Raw genomic sequence first — 14312 nt, 5'->3', positions numbered from 1 at the left:
GCATGTGTATGAACTTTGACAAATGAAACAGAAGAATGCTCGCTCCTGGGTAGGCAGATCTGCTCAGTATTTGTGTTGTCACACGGTCGCTTCCACATCACTGTTAGCACTGCCGCTGCCTTGCCGCACGGTTGAGTGTTCACGTGGCTGCTCGAACGACCGCGATTTCCAGAAGAATGCCACCTATATCACGCGCACGCCATCTCTCTTCAGAACAGAGTCGCGAGACGCCGTATTGAAGCCGGTATGTATATATGTCGTTTCTAAGCATCACGAAATTGAAGATCTGTCGTCATTAATTTATTAATTGTTAAGCATCAGAAAGAAACTGAGGATCTCTCATCGTTAATTTATTATTTTTTGCAATAAAGTGCGTATTATAGGATTATAGCGTTTCAAGATAACAGTACACCGAGTATCCATAAAACATTCAATGTTCTTGGTAGAGTTTGTTATAATTAAATGTCAGTTAATAAAATATCTACAATGAAAGCTTCCAGGCGATATCAAAATACGAAGTATGATCGCGTAACGCTCGCGGGCGATAGAGCGCAATGAGCAGAGTTGCAGAACTCTAAGAAATCAGATGATTTGTTATTGGTTCGCGTCTCACTGTATCCAGAATCTGTTTATTATCCTTTGCGTTTGTTAACAAGTTATGATACTTTCTTATTAGATTGATAAAAGTATATTCTGTAATATTCGATGTTATGTAAATATAAGTGCGATATTCTAAGGAGTGGGTTTGTCTGACTGGCTTAATCTACAAGACAGCTTGCACGACCTGCAGGAAGATATTTAACACTTTTATAAGTTTCGTATTTCACATGTTGCAAAGATTCTGTTGCTGAACAGGGACAATGATGTAGTAAGAATGTCCTTAGAATGACCTTATTGAACGGACATGGTACTTTCCTTTCGGCATTAACAAGTCCATGGATGCTGAAGTGTTTATGTATACTACAGACAGAACAACATGACTAGCAGACGGACAAGGGGGAATATGTGCGTTTTGATAGAGCTAACGTAGAAATTTTAGGCCCATTCTTTTTGTAAACATTGTAATGCGCGAGCCAGATACAGTGGACAACCGCCGATGGAGCGCGCTGTGATAGTATACTGTATACCACGTTGCAGCACACATAGCGTATGCGCAAGTCGCGTCGTTTCTGACATCAGCAAGCTCAGGTCGCCACGCTCAATATTAGCGTTCGAAAGCACTATCCGTGTGCTGACGGCTTAACCTAGGGGATGCATATGAGGAACGATCAAAAACATTCGCGACCTAAAAAGAGAGTCCTGTCCTGTAGAACATGAGCTGCAAAAAGTTAATAGATAAATTAGTCACTGAATGATCAATACAAACAATAATAGATCTGATATATAATATATGTAATTAAAAATATGTCTCTGTATTTATCACTTCGTTAAGTAATGTTATCGTTACCTTTTTATTCGGATCTGAGTAATGACAAAAAAATGTACGACCTAAGTACAGAATTAATCAGATCAGGTGACGAAGTTGACTGATCTGTGGATAACCAGACACAGACACAGACTAGGATTTAGAAACCATATGCACCGCCATTTCTATTAATAAAGATATCTCAGTCATCAGCTACACTCCGCAAATCATTTTCCGTTGTGGCGGAGTGTGGTTGTTTTTGCATCATATATTAGTGTGTCTTCCCATTCAATTCCCCGGTGGGAACGTGGGAATAATGACTGCTGGTATGCACCTTTACGAGCTATTTATTATTTCCCTATCTTTATCTGTGTGGTCTCAGCATATGTAGAGGAAAAGTTTCGTAATTTAAGCCGTGTAAAGCAGTACTTTAAGTTCTCTGAATAGGTTTTGCAGTACGTCGGTCGTCTTTCTTCGTGTGACTGTCACTGCCAATAATAGTCTCAGTGTCATGCTCCTGGCTGAAATTCGTTTCTCATGTCCAGAGAACGTCAATGTCGTGTCCTCTTTCTGCCCTGATTCAGGCAATTTTTTTTCAAAGTTACGTTCTTTTTCTTTTTTTACCGTACTTTATAATGTTTGATGTGTAACACCAGTTCATCAATAGCACGTTTCATATTTTACGTACTATAATATATACGTGCACCTTTTCTTTCCATTTGCTACATGTCTATGTTTATAGACGATCCTTAATGTATGTGTATTCATCTGAACAGTAATGTCAGACGCTAGTATGTATAATTTTTGGCATCTCAATAGAGGACAGCAAAAATTTAGTCAGCAAGAGCATTGCCAGTCGAAGACACGAATACGATTCGAATCCTACTCTGCCATACTAATGGAATCTGTTATGAAGTTTAATAAGGGCGTTTGAATTTGCTCCACAATGACGGATACAGTCTGTATCTGAAGAATTGTGCAAGGAAATTAGCTGCCTAGCTCATTTAGGAGTCTCAGAGCTGTGTATAATGTAACTGGCTTTGAACTTCGTATTAAACCCCCCTTAATGGGGTCATAATAAATTGCTGTAAGCACTAAACCTTCGAAGCCAAATCAATTACAGACTCTGTAGTGTTTATTCAACTCGCCATTGAGATCACCGTGTGGCCTCTGGGTGCATACAAGATCTAAATGGAAATAGTGATGGAATTTCAATTGAATAATAATAATAAAATTCGATAAGCCGTGTTAGAGGAGTCACGACCAACTGTTATACACTGTCCTGAACAAACTATTTATCTAAGTAAATTATGTGTCATCTGTCACAGGGCGCTCGACCACCAGAAAACAATCACGTATCGACTGACAGTTGCATACTCACATATATTAGACCACCCAGAACTGTTAATCAATCTCTCATCTTTAGTCCGCAATCATATATTAATAAGAAAAGAGAGTGTTTACGTTTGAAACTAGAATCTATGTGGCTTGCGTGTGTCAACACGAACAGTAACGCAACAAAAATGACATTACTAATACCATGTTTCCAGTTAGTTTCAGTGCTATATTACAGCTTTTTGTAAAATCATCTAACAACCGAATCCATCCATACAATTTCTTAACAGTAATGTCGTCTTCGAACGTAGCATGGACTTATACAGTGGTAGGCGGGAAGAGCAGACCCGACACTATTGTCAGGAAATAGGGAAGAACTAAACCTACATGCTCACAGGTGTAATGCATCAATTTTAAGCAGGTCCACTTTTAATTTAGAGTAATTTATTGCGTCTTTATGTCATTCACATGACGATGAATGGAATTCACTCGAAACGAGGCGCATTTAATGTTATTAAAAACAATTGTTAACATATCAACCAGTGGCATGATACAGAAAAATAATCACTTACCATATACAAAGCCCCCACGGTGGTCACTTTCAGCCAAACGTCTTTTGTAGTGTTATGTGATCGGTACTTTTCATGCACAATCCTTCCAAGCCGAATGCATCTGCGTTCTTTTCTCGTCTCTGTCTTGCGTGCCTGTCTCTGTGAGAAGAGGGGGTGGGGACCGTTCCATGTATTTCAATAACTTGTTATACAAGAATATAACCTTCTCGGAAAAATACGGTTTTCATGGAACCTAAACGGTTCCTGATATCTGACATAGAAAAAAGCATCCACTATCAGTTTTCTGTCATTCTCGTGATTGTTTTTCCTCAAATCGAGAAGAACATGCTACAATTTTGCTAAAGAATAATTTTGATTTCCCGTCAATCCAGTTACACATGTTATTATGTTTTACACTAAGGCAGAAGAGGTCTTAGATTTAAATAAAACTTAAGAGGGAACGAACAAATGATAAAAAGCACTTTACAGTATAAGTTGCATTGTATTCTCAACAACGTGGAAACCTTCATGCATTATTCGATGATTGTTTCCATCAAAAAACATATCTTATTTTCATTTTCCTGTTTATTGCGAATAACATGGAAGTGGGAATGCATATCAATGTAAAAAATGAAGGTACAGAGACCGTTAGCTCCCACGGCCGTAATCTTCGCCATTAAATTGTCTTTGGGATGCGACGTAATCACTGTGCGAAAATATTTTAATGAAAATAACGTTCCTGTTTGCAGAAACTACACTTTACTACAAAAACGCCCATAGATATTTTTCACGTTTGAACCTTACTTTAGACTGCTGCCTGGAGAATTACTGTGCAGCAACGCGTGTTACTCTTATCTTAATGTATGGATCAACAGGCGCAATCTTCAGCCGTAGCCGAGCCCAACTTCAAACTCTGTTTTCATAGTGAGATAAGATAACGGTAAGAAGAACTGGATCTCCGTCATGCAAGACAACAGATAAGCCGCAGCACGCCAGTCCAGGATTACAGATGTTGCCGGTGTTCTAAGTTTTTCGTACTGACCAGAATTACGTGTCTTACAAAACTCTTTCCGAAAAGGACTGGATTAATATTGGACAAACACGCAGCTTAACAAATACTTTTTCAGAACAGCCGAAGTTAGAAAGAAACTTTCACATCTCAATATCTGTTTCTTCATGTAGCTTGCTCTCTAGAAACCACATTTTTCCCCTTTCACCAGAGATTATGACATCCTGTTCAAGGCTACCAGTTGCTGTCATCGAATTCAGCTAAAGTTTAGTCTTTCTCAAACCTGTGCCATATTTAGATGCAGGTCTGCTAAGCCTACTTTCCTAATGCATTCCAAATCTTCCTGCAGATCTGACGATCACTACTACAATTGGACATAAATTTGTTACAAAGAGTAGGCAATTTATAACTCCTGACTTGGATAAAATCATAAAAATAGTTCCGATAGAAAAACAGCACGAATTTTCTTCTTATTAAATATTTTCAGCCGATATTGTTTCCCCTAGAGACTGCCATTTCGTAATTACTTGGCATGAATACCAACAAAAATTTATTTTGTCGGTTCACGGTAGAACCAATGTGTTCAGTGACCCAAACGTCGTTATCAAATAGATTACCTCGGGTTTTACGAATATAGTGCTATACCGAAATATGTAGAGAAGATTAAACTTTGTCTTGTGTTTTTATTTAACGATGTTTCGCTCTCAAATCTGTTCACGAAGTACGAGACGATATTTTCCATCCACGTTGTTTCAGTTACGACTAAAATATTATTTCTTTTCTTAATCCTCTAAATTTAGTTCCACAAAATTACCTAAATTAAAAGGAAAGCAATTAAAACATGAACAACATTCTTAGATAATAGACAGTTGGGGCGTAGTTGTCCTTAGGTGTGAAACATATCTGAATACCGGGATGTGCCCAAGATGGGATCGAGGAATGCAACCAAACTGACGAAGGCGGAAGTGGAACTGTAAGAAACATGTTGGTATAAGGAAGCATTCAGTTGCATTTAAATGTAGGGAAATTAGACATGTTTATGATTACGTCATTTCAATTATCTTATCTTGGGTGTATTCTTAATTTTCTTCAGCTAAACAAGCAGTAACTAAAAGTGTATGAGACAGTGTACACAAACTTTTCAGAAGGTTCATATGGATATGAATACAGAAATATGGTCAAATTATATCCACTAAAGTGCGTGCAATATAAAATTTTGTCTATATTAACTCATAGTTTCCCTCACACAGGTTTTCGGTATCCACCAGGAAGTGAAGATTATTGAATCAGGGCAGATGCGATGTAAATGACATTTTTTTGTGAGAACTTTCACACTTTCAATTAATTAGATTAGGTATAATAGCGCTACATACAAGTCAAGCCACTATTATTTCCTTTCGAAAAATTACTTTTCAGATATAGAAATGGGAACCGTCATTGACGGAAAAGAGAAGAAAACAAAATTTCTCAAAGTTATTTTATTTTACTTTTGGGTACTGTAAAATTGAGGCACGTGTAGAAACGACTTTCTAAATATATCTATGTACACGAATCAATAAATTATCTTCTTAAAAATTCTTGACTCACATATTTTCTTGTGTAACACTCCTGAAGTCTATTGTACTAAACTTTTCTACTGATGTAGTGGACGTTGCCTGACGATAGTTTCTTCACTGTCTGACGAATTTTTCAAGCTGTTTATATCCAAATTGACAAATGTTGTCCTACATCGACGTAGATGGGATCATCCAGTGAGTAAATTTGAGACTGTATTGTCTGTGACTCTTTGCAAATTACTTAAAGGTGAACATACAAAAAAAAAAAAATAGAATATAAAATGTTAAGGAAGGTTCCAGTACAAGTTATTACAGATTATCATTTATGGTCACATAACTTTCAACGTTAATTCAATATACTGAGCATCAGTCCAAAATATTATACATGAAAATCAGTTCTTATTTTTAAACAGGCGACAACAGCTTCACATTGTAGTCGACTCTTAGCGAAATGGAAAAATGGCACTTACGTTCCAGCTAAATATTCGTCCCTCGCACTATGAAATCTTGGTAACACCAAAAAGATTATTAGCGATATCCAATCCACATTCACGGCTTCGAACAAATTGAGAAAATTGTGCAGTACATGGAACAAGCAAACATATTATGTGCTTCTGCACCATTATCATATTTACGAGTGTAACGCTTGTACTCTCAGACTTCGGGACAGGAATAGTGATAACGGAGTATCTCATTCTGGCACTGTGGAATCCAAGCCGATCTCTCTTACCAACACGCAATGTTGTCATACAGAACACGTCACCAGACTTTTTTTGGCAGAAAGTGAATCATACAACACTTTGGCACAGTGCAGTTCTATTCTAAAATTCCTTACTGCGCCACGTGTCGGACACTTTGGCCTCGGATTTCTGGACATGTTATATCTGTGACTGTTCGCGCAAATGATGATTTGAGTTCATCGTCAATCAACATGCAACGGCATGCACAGCGTAAGTGGTCCAGTCGTAAACGGTGCGTAGAATCCATCACAGTAGTGCAAAAGTTCGCGGATACAACATGGGGCCGAAACATCACAAAGGGCATTTGCTGGCTACTTCGGTAGCTAACAGTTCGCGTATTCCGTTTTGAGAGGTGCACAAGAGGATGGACAATTACTTACGCACACAGCGGAACCGCGAACGAGCGGGCGCAAGCTAGGACTCCAAAGAATAGTGGAGTAGATGGCACAGCGCGTCAGAGGCGGGGTTCGAGCCACCAGTTGCCGTCGCGCGCCAGATGCCTCTGCAGAGAGCGCGCTCGCAGCCAGGCCGCCGACCCCAGCAGCAAGAAGTACACCAGCCAGCCAACCAGCACGGCCTCCACGATGCCGAAGGAGCTCCACAGCAGCTCCTCAGGGACCCGAGCCCCCTCCGCAGTCGTCGACGCTTCTGGGCCCACCTCAGCTGCAACTGGCGTGGTCGTTGCAGACCCGGTGGTCGTCGCACATCGCTCTTGACTCCTGGCGAACTCAGCTTTGTTCTGCCACAACAGGCTGCAGTCCCAAGGATTGCTGTTCGCACGCACTGATGTCCCGTTGTCCACCAGAGACCAGTCCACAGCCACGAGGCTGTTGTTGGAAATGTCGAGGCTTTTTAGGTGCAGCCTCTTTAACGTTCGCTCTCCGAGCGACGACAGCTCGCACGAACTGACGTCGAGTTCCTCGAGATTGGGTGGCAGTGTTATGTTTAACTTGCCGATTGGGTTCCCGGCCAAAGACAGCCGTTTTAGTTCCCGTAGGCTGGAGAAATGTTTATCCGAAATATTCTTCATTTGGTTCCACGATAAGTCCACAACTTCAGTACTCACAAATGAGTTCAGTGTTCCCACCGGCAGGTACTGTATTCTGTTGTGGTCGAGATAAAGTTCAGAGACGTACATGCGGTGATCAGGCCAATGATGCACGAAATCAAAGATTTCATCTGTATCGATCGATATGTGATTGAACGAAAGATTCAGTTTTAATGGAAAACTTACGTTTATGTTCTCTATCTGTGGAACTGAATAAAGTCCACGATTGGAACAGTCTAAAACGTCGAAAGCAAGATCACATTTTCCTGTTTCGTCCAACGCCACAACGCCGTACATTCCGGTGATGAAGGTCAGCAGCGAAAATAGTACGCTAGTGGTGAACTGCGCTCGAAAGTTAATCATGTCCCAGCCTTTCCGCCGTCCACCTGGCAGCGCGGCAGCATGCGGGCCTCAAGATGTCCTCCAGTTCCAGACAGAACCGGGCTCCGCACTCGACTGACCCGGCGCACCAGCGACAAACACACCTCCGGTCGGCCTGCTGGCTTATCACCGCCGTGACACCTCGCTGATACGCTATCAGCTATCGCTGAATTACTCGCCCAGTTCTGCGGTATTTGTGGCACTGTCTGCGTAAGTTGCAGACGAAGTTTCTACTTAAATATATCGAAGATTTAATCCGAACAGAAGCTCTTCTTCAAAACTGGGAAGCAATCGAGTGGAGGAAAAGAGGTATTAAGGGAGTTAGAGTGGGGCTCCTGCTCAATCGATATCTCAGAAAGTTTTTGCCTTGCGTAACATGAGTTTGCGGACCATACTAATGAACTCAGGCCAGAAATGCCTACCATTAACGACCAAATTCAGGTGCAGGAGGGAGGTAGTGTACTCTGGATCTCACGGTATTTTTTGGCCGACACTTCAGTACTTCAGTATGGTGGTAGGTTTTAAAATCATATGAAGGAACAAGAGCTACTGATCGTGATAAGTGTGGTGTCACCGCCAGACACCACACTTGCTAGGTGGTAGCCTTTAAATCGGCCGCGGTCCGTTAGTATACGTCGGACCCGTGTGTCGCCACTATCAGTGATTGCAGACCGAGCGCCACCACACGGCAGGTCTAGTCTAGAGAAATTCCCCAGCACTCGCCCAATTGTACAGCCGACTTTGCTAGCGATGGTTCACTGACTACATACGCTCTCATTTGCAGAGACGACAGTTTAGTTTAGCCTTCAGCTATGTCATTTGCTACGACCTAGCACGGCGCCATATTCTTCAAGAATGTATTCTGAACAGATAATATTGTGAATCATGTACTGTCAAGAGGGACGTTCATCATTAATGGATTAAAGTTAAGTATCAAACTAATTACGTCCGCTTTCTGAATTCTAATTCCTTGTCATGTTCCAGACCTCACGTCAGTATAGTTCTTCCCTCCTCACGCCAGCCTGCGTGAGCTAAAACGCCTGCATTTCGGCCCCCACTAGTAACACGGTGTTGGCTCATCTGCCAACACAACAATAAGCAGTTTCCTCCGTTTTCTACAGTTTTTGCCGTTCTTACATGTGTGGGTGTGTTTTGCGCAACATTTGTAAATGTTTTGCCTTCTACACATTTGTTCAGTATGACAGAGTAAAGCTATTTGGAGTATGTAGTTACTTGTTCATGAACAGAATTTTAGGGTGAGTACATATTTTTGCAATAATTTGTGTAGCACGTGGACAGATAACTCATGCTTCGCTGCACATGCACCGCGGTGTGCCTTGAAACAGAAGCACGGCTTTCACCACGGAACATATGATACATGCAAATGACCTGAGTCTTTTAATACCGGCGCGGGGGGGGGGGGGGGGGGGGGGGGGGACGTACGCAGAATTGCTATACTTTGAGCAAAACGGTATAACGTACAAAGTTTTCGAGGAAATGCAACAGAGTTTGGCACAATTCTTAAGGAATATTATGTGGATTTATAAATACGTTTTAATGTTTATTGAAGTTCCAACTTTTTAATAATGAACAATTGAAATTTTTTCAACTAGACGAGTACAGATGTATTTTTGTACAAAGTCTGAGATACCATTATGACAAATAATTGTGGAACAGAATATTTATTTCTCCTTTTGCTAGATTTTTATAGCTCTCCAAAATTCTGTGGAAAAATGTACAGAATTTTATAGATTTTCTCTAACGTAAATGCCTTACTATAGAAGCAAATGAAAATTCCTTCCACAGACTTTCATTGTAGTACTGAGTAACTGTATGCCAAATTTAAGTACATTAATGTCAGTGGTTTGTAGCGAAAAGGTACATAAAGTTGCCAAAATGTAGGTTACGGGAAACCTAAATCAAAGTATTAACAGTACTTGTATTAGGCCTTAACTTATCTGGGTGAACTAGTTCAAACCACATTCATTCTCCTTTTCATCTTCAAGCAGTCTTTTCTTTACTTCTTCTCTTAGGTTAACCTGATTTTCAAGCTGAGTAGCACTGTATCACTTTGTTACTGATTTCCTTCAATTTTGACAGTTTGAAAGTCCTGGATGAAATCCTAAAGCGTGCAGAATCCGTAGTCTGCCAAGATTAGCACAGTTAAAAACTTAACATGGATCACACGCTGTAACTTCATCAGCAATTTTGGAAACGTTGCCTTGGGGCATGGTTTTCCTTTCACGGAGATGTAATTTTCATTAGGATTTTGAGGTTTTCCATGTGTACACTTTTGTAGAGGTTCTGCATCTGCAAAACACCGAAATATTCTCCACATTGTGATTGCATAATACTGCAAGGACACACCGCAGGGGTAAGTGATATGAGGGAATACAGAACAAAGGGGCGTGGCTCCATGCAATCGTTTGTTAGTTATTATTTTATCCCACTTAGGAGTGGAATTCGAACGTAATATTCAGAAATTGAAACTTCAATACCATGTAGTGAAGGACGATCCAATAAAAAATTTTCACAATTTTTGTCGCTTTCGCTTACGTCCCCGTTAACAATTTTACCTGTCTTCAAAATAGAAATTAGTGATCGTTTCTAATAGCTTCTGTTTCATAATGTGTTTACCTTGTAAATGATTTGTTATAATACTTCTGTTTAACCCTCGAGAGGTTCAAATGGCTCTGAGCACTATGGGACTCAACTGCTGAGGTCATTAGTCCCCTAGAACTTAGAACTACTTAAACCTAACTAATCTAAGGACATCACACACATCCATGCCCGAGGCAGGATTCGAACCTGCGACCGTAGCGGTCTTGCGGTTCCAGACTGCAGCGGCTAGAACCGCACGGCCACTTCGGCCGGCCCCTCGAGAGGACGCGTGCGTTTTCTTACATTAGGGGGGCACGTGACGTACTTTGTACTCCATACTAATCCATCACCTTAGTAGAGACGTATTCAAGGAATTCCTCGTTTATTAGTATTTTCTTATCATCTCAAGTTGGGGTTAACTGGAAAATTAGTCACAGATGGGATGCTTCTAGTAAAATTATGGGTTGTTGTTGTTGTTGTGGTGTTCAGTCCTGAGACTGGTTTGATGCAGCTCTCCATGCTACTCTATCCTGTGCAAGCTTCTTCACCTCCCAGTACCTACTGCAACCTACATCCTTCTGAATCTGCTTAGTGTAATGATCTCTTGGTCTCCCTCTACGATTTTTACCCTCCACACTGCCCTCCAATGCTAAATTTGTGATCCCTTGATGCCTCAAAACATGTCCTACCAATCGATCCCTTCTTCTAGTCAAGTTGTACCACAAACTTCTCTTCTCCCCAATCCTATTCAATACCTCCTCATTAGTTACGTGATCTACCCACCTTATCTTCAGCATTCTTCTGTAGCACCACATTTCGAAAGCTTCTATTCTCTTCTTGTCCAAACTGGTTATCGTCCATGTTTCACTTCCATACATGGCTACACTCCATACAAATACTTTCAGAAACGACTTCCTGACACTTAAATCTATACTCGATGTTACCAAATTTCTCTTCTTCAGAAACGATTTCCTTGCCATTGCCAGTCTACATTTTATATCCTCTCTACTTCGACCATCATCAGTTATTTTACTCCCTAAATAGCAAAACTCCTTTACTACTTTAAGTGTCTCATTTCCTAATCTAATCCCCTCAGCATCACCCGATTTAATTTGACTACATTCCATTATCCTCGTTTTGCTTTTGTTGATGTTCATCTTATATCCTCCTTTCAAGACACTGTCCATTCCATTCAACTGCTCTTCCAAGTCCTTTGCTGTCTCTGACAGAATTACAATGTCATCGGCGAACCTCAAAGTTTTTACTTCTTCTCCATGAATTTTAATACGTACTCCGAATTTTTCTGTTTCCTTTACTGCTTGCTCAATATACAGATTGAATAACATCGGGGAGAGGCTACAACCCTGTCTCACTCCTTTCCCAATCACTGCTTCCCTTTCATGCCCGTCGACTCTTATAACTGCCATCTGCTTTCTGTACAAATTGTAAATAGCCTTTTGCTCCCTGTATTTTACCCATGCCACTTTTAGAATTTGATAGTATTCCAGTCAACATTGTCAAAAGCTTTCTCTAAGTCTAGAAATGCTAGAAACGTAGGTTTGTCTTTCCATAATCTTTCTTCTAAGATGAGTCGTAAGGTCAGTATTGCCTCACGCGTTACAATATTTCTACGGAATCCAAACTTATCTTCTCCAAGGTTGGCTTCTACTAGTTTTTCCATTCGTCTGTAAAGAATTCGCGTTAGTATTTAGCAACTGTGGCTTATTAAACTGATTGTTCGGTAATTTTCCCATCTGTCTGCACCTGCTTTCTTTGGGATTAGAATTATTATATTCTTCTTGAAGTCTGTGGGTATTTCGCCTGTCTCATACATCTTGCTCACCTGTATTATTAAACCTACTCCTGCATTACCCCTATTTGATTTTGTATTTATAACCCTGTAATCACCTGACCAAAAGTCTTGTTCCTCCTGCCACCGAACGTCACTAATTCCCACTATATCTAACTTTAACCTATCCGTTTCCATTTTTAAATTTTCTAACCTACCTGCCCGATTAAGGGATCTGACATTCCACGCTCCGATCCGTAGAATGCCAGTTTTCTTTCTCCTGATAACGACGTCCTCTTGAGTAGTCCCCACCCGGAGATCCGAATGGGGGACTATTTTACCTCCGGAACATTTTACCCAAGAGGACTCCATCATCATTTAATCATACAGTAAAGCTGCATGTCCTCGGGAAAAATTACGGCTGTAGTTTCCCCTTGCTTTCAGCCGTTCGCAGTACCAGCACAGCAAGGCCGTTTTGGTTAATGTTACAAGGCCAGATCAGTCAATCATCCAGACTGTTGCCCCTGCAACTACTGAAAAGGCTGCTGCCCCTCTTCAGGAACCACATGTTTGTCTGGCCTCTCAACAGATACCCCTCCGTTGTGGTTGCACCTACGGTACGGCCATCTGTATCGCTGAGGCACGCAAGCCTCCCCACCAACGGCAAGGTCCATGGTTCATGGGGGAAGAAATTATGGGTAGCGATCCCTAATATATAAAATTCTGCTAACTTTCTGCATTAAAGCATTTTTGTTTTATTGTTTGAATAAAATGGTTGCTTTTGTTAAGATTCACAATTCCTAGCCTGCTTTTGGTTACTTTTGTTAGGATTCACAATCTCTAACTGGCTTTTTAAGCTGGTTTTCCTTCTATTTTGCCTTGCTTTCACCGACACCTCAAATTTCCTTCCACCTACCCTGTGTCTTCACATTAAATATATCTCATGTGCAAGCCCAAAATTATTTTCGCTACTATCATAGTATAAGAATAATATACAGTAGAATGGAAAAACAAATGGAGGATCTGTTACATGACGATCAGTTTTCCTGTAGGAAAGATAAAGGCACGAGAGACGCAGTTACAAGTTGCGGTTGATAAAGGAAGCAAGACTACAGAAAAATTGAGAAACGGTCATAAAGTTTGTCGAACTGGAAACAGTGTTCCGCAGTGTCAAATGGTACAAGATGTTCGAAATTCTGAGAAAAGTAACGGTAACCTATAGAGAAACACGGGTAATATACAAAATGCACAAGAATCTAGAGGGAACAATAAGAATGGGAGACCAAGAACGAAATTCTCAGATTAATATAAAGGTGTAAAAAGGAATGTAATCTTGCACCTGTACTGTTCAATTTATACACCGAAGAAGCAACGAGAGAAATGAAAGGAAGATGCAAGAGTGTAATTAAAATTCAAAGTGAAAGGATATCAACGGTAAGATTCACTGATTAAAATTGCAATCCTCAGTGAAAGTGAAAAAGAATTACAGGATCTGTGAATGGAATGAATAGTCTAAGGAGTACAGAATATGAATTGAGAGTAAACGGAAGAAGAAAGAAATGAGAAGTAGCAAACAATGAGAACAGCGAGACACTCAATATCAGGATTGGTGATCAAGAAGTGGATGAAGTTAGGATATTTCGCTACCTATGCAATAAAATGACACATGACAGACGGAGCAAGGAAGACATCAAATGCAGACTATCACTAGCAAAAATGGCATTCCTGGCCAAGAGTACTCGGCCGCGCGGAGTGGCCGCGTTGTTCGAGGCGTCACGTCACGGACTTCGCGTCCCCTCCCGCCGGAGGTTCGAGTCCTCCCTCGGGCATGGGTGCGTGTCTATTGTTCTTAGCATAAGGTAGTTTAGTTTAGTTTCAGTAGTGTGTAAGTCTAGGG

The 14312-nt window shown here is 40.7% G+C and overlaps 2 protein-coding genes across 2 annotated transcripts in view; one reads left to right on the top strand and one right to left on the bottom strand.

Annotated features, from left to right (window-relative positions):
* Positions 1-7734, bottom strand: part of LOC126235264 (uncharacterized) — a 31772-nt gene extending 24038 nt beyond the window's left edge. Inside the window, exon 1 of the mRNA XM_049943994.1 lies at positions 7151-7734. Within this exon, the coding sequence (XP_049799951.1) occupies positions 7151-7734 (584 nt within the window). The remainder of the gene's footprint in view (positions 1-7150) is intronic.
* The window catches only part of LOC126236852 (uncharacterized), a 746554-nt gene that overhangs the window by 614119 nt on the left and 118123 nt on the right, over positions 1-14312 (top strand). The gene's annotated exons all lie outside the window — the stretch shown is intronic.

This window comes from Schistocerca nitens, chromosome 2 (assembly GCF_023898315.1).
Source record: "Schistocerca nitens isolate TAMUIC-IGC-003100 chromosome 2, iqSchNite1.1, whole genome shotgun sequence".
Taxonomy (NCBI): Eukaryota; Metazoa; Arthropoda; class Insecta; order Orthoptera; family Acrididae; genus Schistocerca; species Schistocerca nitens.
The sequence above is the reverse complement of the archived record's forward strand: the minus strand, read 5'-3'. Positions and strand labels throughout refer to the sequence as shown.